Below are 17,279 nucleotides of genomic sequence, written 5' to 3' on the forward strand. Positions count from 1 at the left end.
GGGTAGGGTATATTTTGACAAACTTTGTAACACTGGAAGTAATACGTACCAAATGGCACTATTAAAAAAACTGGGCAGTGTTTGTATCGGGAACACCAAACAGATTGCACAAATACAGGCGTGTCAAAACGAAAAAAAAAAGTAAACAGAAACACACAAAACTATAACCTATGACACTACAATAATTATCGTTATTGTACTTGAGTTATTGTACTCTGAACCTTGACCTCTACATTTTTTTAAAAGATGAGGGAAAACTGAAAAAGGTCAGCTAAAATATCGTTTTCGCTTTCAGAAGTAGTTTGCTACCAGGCACTGTCAGTAATCTATTCGAAAGTTGCATAATCGAAGACATCATCGTATGCCACGGTATTGTCTGTGCTGCCCGTGACGCTTCGCACATCTGGTACAGTAAGTAACATTTATCAGCAAAATAAAAAATCAGATTTGTAATCAGAATATATTGTAATTGCATATGGATATGACATGGTGGTAGTGTGTACAAATCCTTAGCAGTCACTGGGTTGGTGTGGCTTATAAGCTGTTATATATATCTGGTAGCGTCGCTTATGCGTGGGCTTCGAATACGGACACAACGCTCAGCACCATTAATGTGGTGAAACCTCACTGACGCATCGTCTGAATCGCACAGTCCCGTATATTTGACCTATTGGCCTCTAGACGATACCGTGCGAGATCGCATAGGCTAATTGCGTATCTTAAGCAGTGATATCTGATTGGACGCGCCTCGAAACAAGACGCCCAATCAGCTTGGACGTACCAAATTATAAAACAAAACTCAACTTCCTGTTTTTGTCGCTATGAAGACATCCTTCCCATACAAAACTGCGTCGATTGCAAGTACCCGATGAAGCATGAGGGCACCAACACCGAAAACTTTCGCAATTTTATCATCACAAATCACGATTCATGGGCGCCGCCATTTTGATTAAAATGAAACGCCAAAGAGGGATTTGTAACACGCAAACTGATTGGACAATGATTAGACGCAACTGACTACTGGGGGCGCTGTTAGAATACGCATATTTGATGGTCGTTCTGCCAAGGTCTGTTTAGGGACTTGGTCGAATAAACTTAGACCTGGGCTAGCGAAGATGTCCGTACTGAACTTACATTGCACGGAATGCAAACATCAATTGACCTCACTGTGCTGACGCATGCGTTGTGGAACACGTAGAAAGAGCCCGAAGCATGCGCACTGCGTACACAATATGCAAATAACCTTTAACGAGGTTTTGACGAAGATATATCTTATGAAAATTATTTGAAAGTGAAATTATTAAGCGGGAGGGGGGGGGGGTTTGTCACATACGTCAGAAGGCCATAGCGTGTCATTGTTTACAAACAAGCGTCTACCCATGAGCCTTTGCGTTTTTAGCGTGCGCAGGTGACGACCCTCCCGCTTTAATCGAAAGCATTTAGTATAAAACGCTGGAATCACGTATATTTGTTCTTGACCCTCACTTTATCTATTGTGTTTTTTTGATGACGCTTTCTTTCATACTGAACTGGTCACCAAATTTAACAACTGTTTCTGCGTTTTACATCCAAATCTACATGAGCACTGACATTCGTTGCTGATATCACCGTCTTGTTCCGGGGTCTTGTTCGACATCAAAACTATATTCGCATTACTAACATGTGCGTTGCCTCTTTTTGCAACGAGTCAGGTGACATGGGCAGATTTTAACGATTAACCATCTGACACACAAGTGTATTTCCGGTCTGACGACACACACTCGTAATCGTAACTATGGCATGTGCTCTGCATGCTCTCAAACCCTCAAATGGTTCAAGAACGGAGTCGCCATAAGCACTAACGGTGAAATGGGTGCTGCAGTTGAAAACGTCTACTTAACACAATATTACATACCTGGAGCGTCCCCTCACTATGATTGCGTATTGTATATTATTAACATAACAACATCAACTGCTGTGTTCAACGGCGGTGTTTACCATTATGTACAGTAATATGCAGATGTTTCAGTGTAATTCACGTCCAGACAGGCTCATCTGTATGTATACATTAAACCCGTTGAAATCAGTTTGTCATTTGAACGAGGGTTGTACCGTTGATGTCGGTGACATTGACATGTCAGTTACTCATCGGTGGTTTAAACATGGTACATATAGCGATATTGAGACGGACACTCTTCTGTCAAATGAACAACACGAGGTCAGTGAAAATGGAATTTTGACTACTGCATACATATGGAAAGTTAAATATACCAATAACGATAACGGGTTTTACTGCAAAACATCAAATCCGAGGTGGGACACCAACTACACGTGCAACATACTTCCATTGTTTGTAACTTCATCTGATTCGACATCCCTTAAATTCACTGTAATCACACGCAAATATATCCAAATAGTCAATTGGCTTATACTCGTTTTAATCGCGAACTTTGTGGTGTAAACATCGTATTTATATTGAATATGTGCCAGTGGGCATACAGCACAGTATTTTCCATTGGTTTTAACTCATACACGCATTTATATTTAGTTACCAATAACTCGCACCATACAAGTTTGGCATATTTACATTCATCTTATATTAACTCATTGCGTACGTTGCATGCATGGTGTATTTATTTTTATTTGATATGAAGTACAATGATAAGTATGAACAACTGATTACAAAATGTAATGTCGATGTGTTCAGCTATTATATATACATAGCCAATACAAATATAAACTTGCTAACTTACAAAAATGCGTTCAGTCTGGTGCGTCGTCTATGTAAACGTTTAACAAAATTTATTTTTAAAAATCAATATCAAACATACAGACTGCAAATTAGCTAGTCATGGAAAGCCTTATAATCGTCGAAATACAAGAGAGTGAATAAACATTTATGAACTGTTCATCTCGCCAAATTTAATTCAAATACACTGTACTTCTGCCTTACGAGTTAATGGCAATGTACGAGTAATTAGTATGAATAAAATAAATAATTTAAATATATAGAACTGGAAGAATTCAATCAACAAGATATAAAACATGTGTGTGTCCAAATCTTCTTTGGCCGAAACTTCCTACACTCAAGATATGCCACTTAGCCATCTGTGGTCGATGCACAAACAGCAGAACATTTGTTTTCATTGAACTATATATATAATAATGCACATTATTTACGAAAATCCACTAAACCGCGGAAAAAATTTAAAAACTTTACTGCGAAATGACCTCACTAGGAAGATTTAGTACACGGAAGATTGTTCGCATGACACCGGGCTTCAAAGGAGCAATTTTGTAATTGTGTACGAATTACAACATTTAATGTAAAATATTCTTTAAACACTTATAAAAATAAGATCTTTGTACGAATTACGGACGAATACAATAGCTGATTACATCTCACACCTTGCCCATGTCTACGAATTTACGTTTTTTTATTTATTTAAATTACATTATTACGAAAATAAAAACAATTGATTACAGCTTACCAAAATTTTCGTCTTCTCAGTTTTTCAAGGTAAACGTCCCAGGATTGTTTTGTATACTAGAAGGAAATTGCACAAAAAACGGCAAATACTGCTACTGAAGCACATAATTTGCATGAAATCCCCGACCATTCAATCATACTGCAAATCAAGGCTAATACTGCTGTTGACACTTTGCAGCCGCCATGATGGATGTATTGTGACGTATTTTGATCCCTGGATTCTGATCCTGCGTTCTGGCTATATTTACTACCCTTTCAAACAGACGAGCTATGACAGAAATACTTTCGACCTATAAGTATTTTATGCATTCACGGGTTCACGGGGTCGACTGCACACTCACTTTGTAGGCTATCGGCGTTCATGAAAAACGCAACATCCTTGTCTCAACAATTAACGGATTGCCCCGAGTAAAGAATTGAATGAAATGAAATTTAGGACGAAGAGAAATATTGCGTGACCAATCAACATTATATTTGATCGCTCACTTGCTTGCTTGATAATAAAATAAATGCGATATTTACTATATGGAGGCCGCTATCTTGAATGCAGCATAAAACTAAATAAGAGACAAGTTCTGAAACGCGTTTTTTAGATTTCTACAAATCAAGAAAAAAATTACATTCTTTCAAAGAATTATTATCTGTTGGGGGTAATATCAGGCCAACTGATAATAACATTCGCCCGAATTCGTTGTTTTTATGTGGCAAAAATCCGTTGAATACACCTAATTACACGAAGAACAAAGAACACTTTCCCGGGGTATTTGAAACCAAAAATTGTCATTCCAGCTCAGCAGCCAATCAGCGACGCCCTTACAGTCAAATGACAATTTCTCAATATTACCCCATCGGATCGTATTTCTGTGAAAGATTGGCATTTTTGTCCTGATTTGTACAAATCTGAAAAACGCGTTTCACAACTTGTCTCTGTCATCCCAAGTATTCATTTCAGAGCTTCTAATGACGATATTATTGTTTTGATGGGCGCGTATTAAAAATCGTACAGCGTCCTAGCTTATTTGCATAACCGATTGAATGCCGTGCATGAACGCCGATAATCATTTAAGAAAATAAAAAATATAGTTATTTTTGGAGTGACCGTCGAGGATAGAACAAATTTATATGCGCGAAGAAGTTGAGGTTCTAAAAATTTGATATAGTTCTGCAATTGCGCAGCTTTATATCACACAAGTATTTTAGCCAAAATCTGAAAATACCATAAATATTGGAAATAATATAATTCTTGATAACAAGCATTGTTAGTGTCACGAATATTCTGACGTATTAGCTTATTCTGAAATGTCAGTCATAATGTCAAAAGGTCAATCTTCTATCACGGTCCAATCAAATTACCAGGTTTTGTATTACATAGTATGGGAATATAGAACACTACTGCACTGATTTGGTACACTGACCTGCCATGACATATCTCACTCGTCTTTTATGTTACAACTAGCCACACTGGATATGTCACTATCAGCGTATTTTAAAGACTTATTTGGTAGCATATCTATATCGTGACGAACGACTGCTGTTTAAATGTGACCGATCGTGGTCATCGCATAACGATGAAAATCAATTGAAGATCAAATATCGCAAACTACCTCTTCACACCTTTGGACATATTTGAACTTGAAGTGGTATATAAACGAAGGAGATCATCAAAACATGCAAAACTTTCCAATGCCAGGAGTTCTAACGTCCAAATTTTATTCCAGGATGTTCCACACTACCAAAAACTGCAGACTCAATAGTATCATTGTCATTCATAATATATTACACACTGCAATAAACTACGGATTCTTTAGCATCATTGTAATTACACCGATATTTGGATTAGAAACTAATCACCATGAGACCGTGCTTATTACACGATCGGAGCTGTCATGTTAAATACAGTTACTGTGGCGTGATAAAAAAGCACGTATTCCCACAATAGCGAGGCGATTTGCGAGAACAGTTTAAATCACGTGCTTAGTGTTAAGTTTATCTTTGTTTGCCTGTAAAATATGCTACACTTTATATCATGATTCTTTTTCAACAAATAGATACGACATCTTTTCTACGATTCCCGATGCACATTTTACAAATTTCTATGTGTAACGATGTATATGTACACTCGTACAACACTCTTGTGAAGTTGGGTTCAGGGTCAAGTACCATTAAATAGGAAGGGAGAGTATATGTATGATCATGAAGAACGCCAAATTTTTGGACCTTTACTAAAACACGACTGCATCCTTGTACATCATGCAAACAGCAAAACTGATAAACTGCGCATTAAGTTGTACGGCCTGCCAAACTTACAATATCAACAATTGTCCTGTAGGTACAAAAATATCGCAAGTTAGTACAAAAAACACCACGCTACATACAGCATGGAGACAATGAAGGGGGAAATCCTCTGTGTTGTGCAACCAAGTAGAACATCTTTATTCAATAATGATTTATGCTAACTGTTTGTGATATGCCATGCAGTGATGTGGAAAACAAACAAGCAAAGAAAAAAAAATGAAAAGTTACGAGCGATGGAAAAGAATGAAAACATGCCGAGTTTAGATTTGAAACTTTTGTAAGAAAGCAAAAGAAGCTTGGAAACTACTGACGTACTGAATAATATCGGACATATTAAACTTAAATTGAAGTCACTGTCATGAGGGTATGATGTGAACGTATCTCAAGAATATTATTTTCAATCTTAATTCATTATGAAACGCTGCAAACACATATTTTCGGCCTTGACATCCGCCCTGTCTATTGTGGTTGTTAAAGCTTTTACATGCTTTCCACCATATTAAACTGAGCAGATTTAACAAGTGCTGCTGATCCTGATTCTATAAGATTACTTTTGCGAACCACTAAAAATTTCAAAACTATACAGTAGGTGTTGACGGTCCTATGCGTCAACATTTACGATAAAATATACAAAGCCAGAAACATTCCTGAAAGCTTGCTACACACAAAGAAATCCAAGCAGACATAATTTAGAAGTGATTAAAATTACGAATGTAATACTTAAATGTCGGACCTAATTTATTCAATCAATGTGGCAAAAATTGAGGAAGAGTCAGTTTTCAACATTAATTTGGGAATAGAAAATAAATCAACATAAAATTAATTTTATTTCAAAGTAATGAATAAATTAAAGTTACCAAACCAGGCAAACACACTAGATAACGTACACAATCACTATGCCGGGTCCTTAAGTTCATAAAAAGACTCTGTTAAAGCAAAACAATATCAATTTTCCAATGTAATGTGACTGTATAATAACCCAGATCAATCGATATGCAAGGCCTATAGTTCATATTAAGACAGTCATTTAAAAATGAACATGCAATTGTACACTTTACCAGGTTTTAAACTACTATCAGAACTTATTTAAATTAGCGCACCCAACAAGAACAAGAAGGCAGAATTTTATAACACAAACTAAAATTAGTCAACACAACACTAACATTCTACACTTGCAAGCACTACTACAACCGTCGTCCAAGGCAATGATATGTACTGGTAACTGGCTGGAACCTGTTTGGATTGGGCTATAAAAAGACCATCTTTATCCCAATGACAGAGTCGGGTGTCAAGGGGAAATTATTATTGTACGGCTCGCTCATCGGCTTAAGTTGGGAAGCCACGCCATAACGGTAATGAGGGTACGGCACTCACAGCATGTATTCTGATATAAATCACTCGTGGATACAAATACAACAGAACAGCTTCGAAGTGACTACACCGACTCGGGATTATATAGTGTATATATGCAGCCTCATATGGTTTTATTTGCGGCTCTGTTATCAACAATATTTAATAACCCATTTTTGCAGTTATGTAATATGCGATGATAACAGCAGTTGATACTTGGTAAAATAAAGTTGAAGACCAAATGTGTGTATTTATAACTGTATGACGCAACTGTGGATAATTAGTATTTATATGCAAGGACGCTCGAAATATGATAATAATTTTAAAATAGGTAACATAAACATCTAATATCTGTTTATAGATCTTGACTTATGCTTTGTGATGTCACAAACAACCATTTCCACTGCTTAGACCCTCACTTTACCTCTCTGGCAAAAAGATGAATCGACATTTCACATGCTGCACAATATAAATATATATATATATATATTATTAAAATATAATGATTAGCATGCCTTCACAAATTATGATTTCCGTCCGAACCTGCACTACGTGCTTTGGTACTAAGTGAATATGTGTTGGAAGATTAAAACACTCGTTGTTCCGCACTCCGTATATTTCACATAGTTCCAATCTCTTAGTTAGCATACGTTTTATACACAATTGCAGATGTTTTTTTTATGAATTTCTAGAACATTTAATATAAATATCACATTCGGAGACACAATCAAAATAGTGATATAGACTACACATTTACGGAACATTAACGCACTTTTTTACTGTATATGCATATAAATACAATAAAGAGTCAAATTATTCATCGGCAACACCCATAATGCGCGTTCCCTTGTAATCACTAGTGACGTCAGCCATCGCGATCTGGAATCCATTTTCCCGTGTGATTAATTCACATGCCAATAATAACAACGCATCTGCACAATCATCAACATCAGCTCTTCAGCTCCAAGTAAGTAACACATTTAAAGCATGTCTGATCTAGACGAATGTTATGTATACTGCTTCTAGTTAACGTGGACACAATACGAAGAACCTCAAATATGTCTTTCGGTATTTGATGTTGCGTACATTAAATACATTCGTTTATTAACTAGCCATATTTGGATATTATCATTGAGCTTGGCATATTTGTATAATAAGTTGTCAATTCCTGTCAATATAACCATTTTATATCTCTTCATTCCTCAATGCAAAGTGATTAATTATAGTAAATTATGTTGCACAGATATTCTAGTTTGTTCATCATCTGTCTGTCTTTTCAATTTTACAATTGCATTTCAGCAAATCGCAGTACATTGAATGGATTTGTAGCACTCGATATGAATTCAAATTAAGTATGTTTGTGTCCATCATTTTTTCATATTGTTGTATGTGTGGATGTGTTGGAGGTTTGTAAGCTTTATCTAAACTACTCACAATTGCTGGTTTTCAGTCTTTCCACACTAGCTCAATTTCCAGGGTTACATGAAACATTTTCCATTGCAAATTTCTAGTTATATGGATATCTATTCACAGACTGTCAACAGATTTCTTTAATTAGTTTTCAGCTGGAGTATGACTTATACGATTTAATTTAAAATATTTTAGTTACTTTTATTCTATCACGAATTGAAATATTACAAAAATATTTTATTTATAGAACTACTGTTACTGTTATAAATATAAATGTTGTACAACTGCTATAAATAAAATGTTTTATTATAATGGTATATGCGCAGATTGTTCACTAAAGATTGATTAACCAGTGATACATTTCATACTGCCAAGTCAAACATAGCCCGTTTGAGCATATGCGTCAAACAATGGTGTCTACTAATTCACCACAAAACATGTTTTTAATAAACACCAGTAGCTTGTTTTAACAAAATCACTATTTCCATAGTTTCACATTATTTTCCAGATATAACCGTCCACAAGTATACTAGGAATGAATACTCTAGATGAAAGTGTTGTTCAAGTTGTCGGTGAAAATGTTAAACCACGAGATATAATCGCCAAAACTGTCAATAAGATGAAAGTGGAGGTATTAATTTCATTACACGTGACACTAGAATCCAATTTACGTATACTAGTTGAATTACGCCTTCATTTGTCAAATATTTCCATTAAACACTTTATTTGATAACTTACCTAATATATTCAAATTCTTCAATTGAGTACTCCATGAATTTTATCTTATCAGAAAAATGATGACGCATTTTACGTCATAGATATTGGGGAGGTCGTTAGACGATTCAAGGAATGGCAGAGCTTACTACCACGAGTACATCCTTTTTACGGTAAATATATTTGCAGGGATATGCCCACGCAGGTCGGCGCCGGGAGCTAGCGACCGGCACTCAGAATTGCCGACCAGGACAAAAAGTTGGCGACCGGCACTATTCTATTTGTTTATTATACACACAGGATGTCGGCCACTGGACCATCATTTTATTGTCCTTGTTGGTTTTAACACACAACACAATGCAAAAAATTACCACACAATAAAACGTTAATGCAAGAAGACACCGCTGTTCAAAATCAACGTACACATGTGACATCGGCCTAATGTGTTTTTGTTTTAACTTCCGATTGACATTCTGTTCTGTTTCAACAAACGAACCAAATCGGAATAAGTCATACATCAAGATAATGGAAGGGAAGACAACGATAAATAAACAGAAGGAAGGATTACCATTACAAGTTTAGTTGTGTTTATTTGTGATTTGTCGAGTTGAACTATAACTTGCTCATTTCACCGGCAGCGATGCTTCGCGTGTTGTAACATTCATCAATGTTTTTGGCTTCATGACTTGTTCATACGATTGAATTCATAAGCTATATACAAGGGATACTTTTTTCTCACTGTTAATTTGATTAACCAGCATTGCATTGGAAAAAAAACACACACAATTACATTCTTGTTTCCACTTTGGCCGTAACAAACGGACGACAAGCTTTGAAAAAAAAAATAGTTGCCAGGTCAATGTCTCAAAAGACGTATTTTAGACGTGGTTACGAAAATAAAGTGTATATATTTTTTTCACTTTTATCAAAGGAGATAAATTTTACATTGAAATATTTAATATAAAAGCTAAAATAATTAAAGTAGTTATATCGTACCTAGTAGAATGGAAAAATGAATATTAATTATCTCATGAATATTAATTTGTCACATGTTTAATATAATTATAAATCTTAGAATATTTTATCAAAATTGCTAAATCTCTTGTAATCTAGTACTAGTAACAGTATTATAATTATAAAGATAAAATTTCAAAACAATAATCAAGGACATATTAGGTAATTATTGCCTGTGTTTAGTAAGGTGGTTTTGTTTTTGCACCACGCATGTCTTATGATGTCAAATAAAGGGAAATAGTTTTATTTTTTCTAATAAAAATTGCGCTAAACACACCCGTTCCTTCATCGAACAAATCCAAACGCCTATATCTTTTCGTTAACGCTACTACATATTTGAAGTTCAATTATGATTTTAAGCACATCACAGTCAAATAAAAAAATATCACTAAAACAAAAGGTTTCAGCTATTGATACATAACTACTATTCTCCCCCACAGCTGTTAAATGTAATTCACATCCAGTGATACTTACAGTCCTAGGTGCACTTGGTTCTGGATTTGATTGCGCTAGCATGGTATGTATGCTGTATTGTATTAGTATTTCATATTTTTCAGTAAATACTCTATTCAGACATTTTTATTTTTACTTAGTATACTAATTTTAGATAACAATCAAACAATGTATTGTACTTTTCAATCATGCGATCTGTCCATGAAATCAGATAATTTTTTTACAATAGCAAAGTACGCTAATATATTTTACTGTTCTGTAAATTAAAAAAAATACAGATTATTTTTCGTGTGTAACATTGAAGTCGTTTAGTGATGATTGGATGTCGGTTATTTTGTTATTGTAATATGTCTAGGCGTACCTAGAACGTTTTGTCCAGCATAGTAAATTAATTAATTTGCATAAATAAATTCACATTGGATGTTTTACATACAGAAGGTATCACTGTGTAATCGGACGTTGGCCTTGAACCCGCTTACAATAGCCATTACCACCTGCGATAAATGTCCTTATCGCACTGCCCGGTAGCTAATCTGATGTAATCTTTATAACTAGTTTGTTATTTGCACTTGTGAATATTCGTGGTATGGATGGGCTTTAGGAAAACAATCAAAGCTCATTATCGGCCATAACGGTATATAAGATATCATAGCCAGTAATCAAGTTTAATATGTAAAGTATGTTTGGTATAATTATCTATATTAGTTATTTTGCACAATTCAGTAGTGTAAAGTCTACCAAATTATCAAATATCTTTTATAAACAGATATTTTTTAGATCCGTTTTTCTGCTTTTTGACAATCACAAATAGCATATCAAGCGTGACACGAGTCATTTAACAAGAATATGATTCAATGAATATAACGTGTTGCGGATTATGTGACTATCACTAATTGAATTGTTTTTAAATTTAGTAACCTTGTTTACCATCGTCATGATCTTAAACAGAACGATGACTCAATAATAAAGGAGAAACATCGTTACCCTATAATATAATATTCACATGCGTAGTAATTTTAACAGACCAGAAACGTACAACACTAGTTGTGTACATATTTGCTATTAAAAATCATCACATTTTTAGGTATCTATCCCCGATGACATTAACTATTAAACACATATGTACCGACAAAATGAATTCAAACAATTCAATTCAATTCAAACATGACTTACTCCATCGCTTATTTGCCCCTGTCGGGACATCAAATATGTCATGTGATTGAAATAGCTTAACTTGAATTGGAAATTTTGGGTCACCGCGCGTAAGCGATAATTCAGGTTTCTATATTGCCATTAAGACTTTAATATATCATTTTGTAACACATGTCAATTTGATTAATTTGTTTAATTCTGTTTTCGATTCAGTCAGAAATTGAAGATGTACTAAATATTGGTGTTCCAGCATCACGCATAATTTATGCCAACCCTTGCAAATCCAGGACGCATTTACAATTTGCTGCCGATAAAAAAGCAGGATTGATGACATTTGATGACGAGTATGAACTCCACAAAATCAAAGAAGTATACCCAAATGCGGAGTAAGTGTATTATTATTATTATTTGTTATTTTTTATATTACAGCTTCGACAACAGTTTGCATAATACTGTTTTTTTTTTCTTTTGTAGATTGGTTATACGAATTAAAGCTGACGATCCCAGCGCATTGGTAAAATTGGGAATAAAATTCGGATGTGATGTGAAACATACAATACATCTTTTACAAGTAGCTAAAAAGCTCAATCTCAGCGTTGTTGGCGTCAGGTAATTTATATACAATAATATTGTTTTCTGCCTCGCCGATTGAGAAAAGGGGACATTTTACATTATTATTCTACTCCAAGAAATGTGCCCCAATAAAGATCTATATGTATGTATATGTTGCAATACAAATATGTTGCAATGTAGTTCTGTAAATCAATGAAGTCTATTCACTGAAATACTGCTCAATTGTAGCTCAAATTCTCTGGCATTTATATCATTATGTATGTAGTAGCTTGGTACTATTATGTGTGACAAATACAATAATTTATGTTGTTTTCGTATGTACGCCATTGTCTCTATAATATAAGCTTTACTTGTAATTGTTTAACAATGGAATGCATTATTGTGAGGTTTATATTTATGAATCCAACTTTTGATAACAATAACCACTGCGATTTGTTCAATACGTTAACCGGAGCCGGGATCTATTTTATATGTAATAGTAAAGATGGAGTATTGGGTATCACGTTTGCAACGTCTGCTATTGGTCAAGAAAACAAAACAAAAAACACTTATACAAAATATAGGAACAATTGGTCAATTGTCATATTGATGTACTTTTTCTATTTTTTGGATAACGAATGACCACTAGTATATTCAACCCAGTAAATCTTCAATTTCAGTTTTCATGTTGGAAGTTTATGCCGAGATGCCACAGCGTATGCAACGGCTATTGGTTTATCACGATTGGTGTTCAACTATGCTGTCGATATTGGATTCAACTTTACCCTGCTCGATATTGGTGGAGGGTATCCAGGTGATGGAAAGAAGCCTATTACGATTCAACGTGTAAATAACTTTACGATTATGGTTGTTTTTGTATATGTTAAACACGATATCAAAAAGGGCCGTTTTGAAATAGTTGCTGTAAACAGTACTCGGTAAATTTTAGAAACTTTCTGGATTGTAAGGTCTAAGAAATATAAATCATGATATTGAAATTTTGTTGGATACGATACTATATAAGTTGTACGATGTTCTTGTGACATAACATCGATAATGGGTTTTGTAATTATTCCGCTTGTAACTGACATAACAAATGTAGATTTCAATGATTGCCGATGTAGAGATATACAATATTTAAGTTTGTGGCGTTAATGATATATAGTAATAGGGGAATTTCCCCTTAATTTGGTTTCAGTATTAATTTATATATATATCGAGATATTGCTGTTTGTATTTTTATATTTAGGCATGATGAAACACTCTTTGCACGTATTGTTTTCCGCACAATACTGTATCAGAAGGTGTTTTATTAACAGTCAATGGCGTTAGATATTTTTTGTTTACAGTATAGAGTAATCACAAAATATAAGAATATCCTTGTAGGAAATGCATATGAAGTCACATTTGGTGGTGATATTCACTGCAACTTTTGTTGCTAAACATACCAATTAAACTAGTGAGGCGGGTAGCGTAACTGGCTCGCGATTTTTATAACTGTATGATTAACTGTAACTTGTTTATACTATTAATTAGTAGTATGTGTACAACATCCACGGAGACATTTCAAAAAGTACCATGCATTAATCTTGGTCAACAATAATGTTGTCAACAGAAATACCCTTTATCCACACTTATCACTTGAAAAACTTGTTATTGTACTTCAATGAATTGTTCATTTTTCTTCACACTCTGCATTATTCAATGTGAAGGACTTATTTTAGGGTTAAACGCCAAGTTTATTCCCACGCGTTAAATGGCAGCTTTATTACTAACGGTATTATTGATCGCGTGATACAATTTTAATTGCTTACAGATAGCAGAGAAAATCAATCAAGCACTAAATGAACACTTTCCATATGGATGTGGAGTTACAGTTATTAGTGAACCAGGTCGTTATTTTGTATGGAGTACCTGTACTTTATGTGTGAATGTAATTGGCAAGCGTGTTAAAGAAATTGACATGAAATCCGTTGGTGAAGGTAATTATACACATAGATTGAACTTCATGCCCTCCAATTACATATTACTTATTTTGTTCAATATGAATACAATATAAGTTAGGTTGCATTATCGGTTGACAATCTTCGCATATCATATCAACTTATCATATTTAAAAAATACACAATCCTGACATAATGGTTTGTTAGAGAGGAACTTTACTTGTTGGGATTTGAAGTGTCAAAATTACCCAGAATAAAACGCGAAAAGTGTTTTATTTCACACATTTCTTACGGTTCCGGAACTGTATTTTCAACTATGTAATTTTCACGCTTCTCGTCTAAAATATTACCCTTATTCGAATGAAGCATCAAAGTAAACCGAAAGTTGTTTATTTTGACATTATAGTCTATTGTACTTGCAGATACATTCAAGGAAAATACGGAATGCATGGAAGTGAGCCATATGTATTATTGCAACGAAAGTAGATATCTGTCATTTGGAATATTGCTAATCGAACAGTCTAACATTGTTCCAATATTATTGAAGGTGAGATATTCAATGGTTGTGCACATAGTACATAATGTGAGAAGTAAACTTGTTTGTATACAGTGTTACTCTTTACAAAACGTTATATTGCTTACTGTATAGCATATTATGCCAGCAGAATATTTGCTTCGCCAGATTTGTGTTACTTTAGAATATGTACAATTAATAGATTTGTCAGATGTCTTTTCACGTTGATTATTCAGAGTTAAACGCAAGCGGTGTAAACTGATGGCAATCGAATTCAATAGTAAAAATCAGACAAAACACATCTTTAGACATAGTTGGCTATCACTCATATCGCAACGAGGAGGGATTTTGTTTGACAACCAACTAACTAACTCCTCAGCTAAGCAACACGGATTTTGAAGGTGTACTTATGAATACATTGTAAACTGCGCCGTGGGCATCAAGCTGATCAAGTCATACACCAGCTCACACATATTACAACAAAGACTTAAGAGTGCTGTTATTTCACAATTGCGACTGTAAGTTTGACGAGATTATAACATATAAATTACAATAAACCCATTAAAACTGTGATAAAATACTTGTGAACGGAAAAAATGTCAAGCAATAGAAATCTTGCAGTGCAATCTTTTACAAAAATCGAATTGATAAATTAGCATATTATCAACCATTGACGCAGTCCATATTTGTTTATAGTAAAGTCGAAAACGGTGCCCGATGGTCTGATTGCTTACATTATCAAATACACGGTTCGTTACTATATAAATATATTATAAATTTAACTATTCCGAGGAGGAAAAGGACATGAATAAGTAATTACGTTTGAGATATGTAAAAGTAGTTTTTTTTATTTTAATATCGTCAGGACATGCCTTCACACAAACCTATGTTTTCCTCGTGTATTTGGGGACAGACTTGTGACAGCGAAGACATGATTGTTCCCCACTGCTTGTTACCAGAAATAAACGTTGGGGACTGGATTATCTTTGAAGGTAATTCAGTTGTGATATATTAAATGTACAGTTATTACTTAGATGATATATCTCATATTCATCATGTTGTTGAGCGGACATATGTTTAACACAATAACCTAGTTTAACTTTAATTTGTGTTTGTGGATAGAGCATTGGAGGATTGCATATTGTCTGAATCTGAATCACTGAAGCTTTTATGAGACGTGTTTCATTGACATCACACCTGGATTCTGTTCACTAAGACGAATTACATACTATTCAGCGATTATACAAAACTTGTGCCTTATAAGAGCGCTTCATTGACAGATTCTAACAGAGAAATTGTTCAACATAAGGCAAATACTCAACTTATGATGGATTCCCTTCAGAAAACACAATCATGTTAATTGTTTTTCCACATTTATTATTTTTTTTTCACCTATACAGCGTTTAATTAATTTAATTTACAGATTTTGGCGGATATACAATGGCTGTTGCTTGCAGATTTAATGGTTTTACAACACCGAGTTGTCTTTACATGGCCACAGAGTCTGTATGGTGAGTTAGGAATACTTTTTACCGATATATGCACATTGTGTCCACAAATATTCCTTCTTATCCCTTCTTAGTCTTCCTGTCGCTGTTGGTATATGCATAGACTCATTTGTATAATAAACTTCAATCGAAATTGAACTATGTTGTTGCGCGCTCTATTCTAAATAGCATCAGCGAACAATTTGGTAACTTTTTATTGTAGAATTGCTAACTTTTACTATTTCAGAGCAACCATCGACATATTTTATATAACGAGTTTTTATATTATTTAGATACTCATTTTACTGGATAAAAATCATCTAATCTACAATTGCATGTGTTAATACAAAATCATTTCATGTTATAGTGTTCATTAGCTATCAAACAGTGTAGCATGTAATTAATAAATAACTGGTGTGTATTGCTATTCATTGGGCAGAATTTCAGTCAGTCATGTTTTTTTTTTATTTTATTTAGGTCGTTCCTCAAACCTCTCCTTGTCGGACTTCGATTACCGAATAAAAATATGTAAAACCGATTGGTGCCATACACGTAGTGTATAAATATTTAGTTCGGTCAAATGCAAACGATTCGAATTGTTACATATTTTTCAAAATGTAACCTTAGCCCACTTTTGACAAACTTATCCCTTTGTTCATGTTTATTAAAACCGACCTATAATACATATTTGATATGTTTATCGTATTATTACGTACAAATTATTAACTCGAGTGATATTTAACTTAAAATCATTTTCTTATTTCAAACTGAGTATTTCGGAATGAAATTCTGTCGTCCGATTTTGACGACTATAGTGTCTCATCATGGCCATACTTAAATTCAAATTCAGAGTTGCTAAAAATAATTAAAGCAATATGTAGAAATAAGAAACGGTTATCTATAGACAAACAAAAATACAAACTTTT

The 17,279-nt window shown here is 34.3% G+C and overlaps 1 protein-coding gene across 1 annotated transcript; it reads left to right on the plus strand.

Annotated features, from left to right (window-relative positions):
- Positions 1–9,308: 9,308 nt before the first annotated feature.
- LOC146734482 (ornithine decarboxylase-like) lies at positions 9,309–17,032 on the plus strand (the record flags this gene model as incomplete). The annotated part of the gene is made up of 10 exons (XM_085507477.1): positions 9,309–9,411; positions 10,693–10,769; positions 12,071–12,243; positions 12,332–12,466; positions 13,090–13,255; positions 14,226–14,391; positions 14,775–14,899; positions 15,732–15,858; positions 16,290–16,377; positions 16,831–17,032. Coding segments are annotated over 10 exons (1,215 nt in total), but the record flags the coding sequence as incomplete, so codon positions are not given.
- Between the last annotated feature and the right edge of the window lie 247 nt (positions 17,033–17,279).

The sequence above is a fragment of the Saccoglossus kowalevskii genome, chromosome 14, assembly GCF_978046115.1.
Source record: "Saccoglossus kowalevskii chromosome 14, keSacKowa6.1, whole genome shotgun sequence".
NCBI classification, from domain to species: Eukaryota; Metazoa; Hemichordata; class Enteropneusta; family Harrimaniidae; genus Saccoglossus; species Saccoglossus kowalevskii.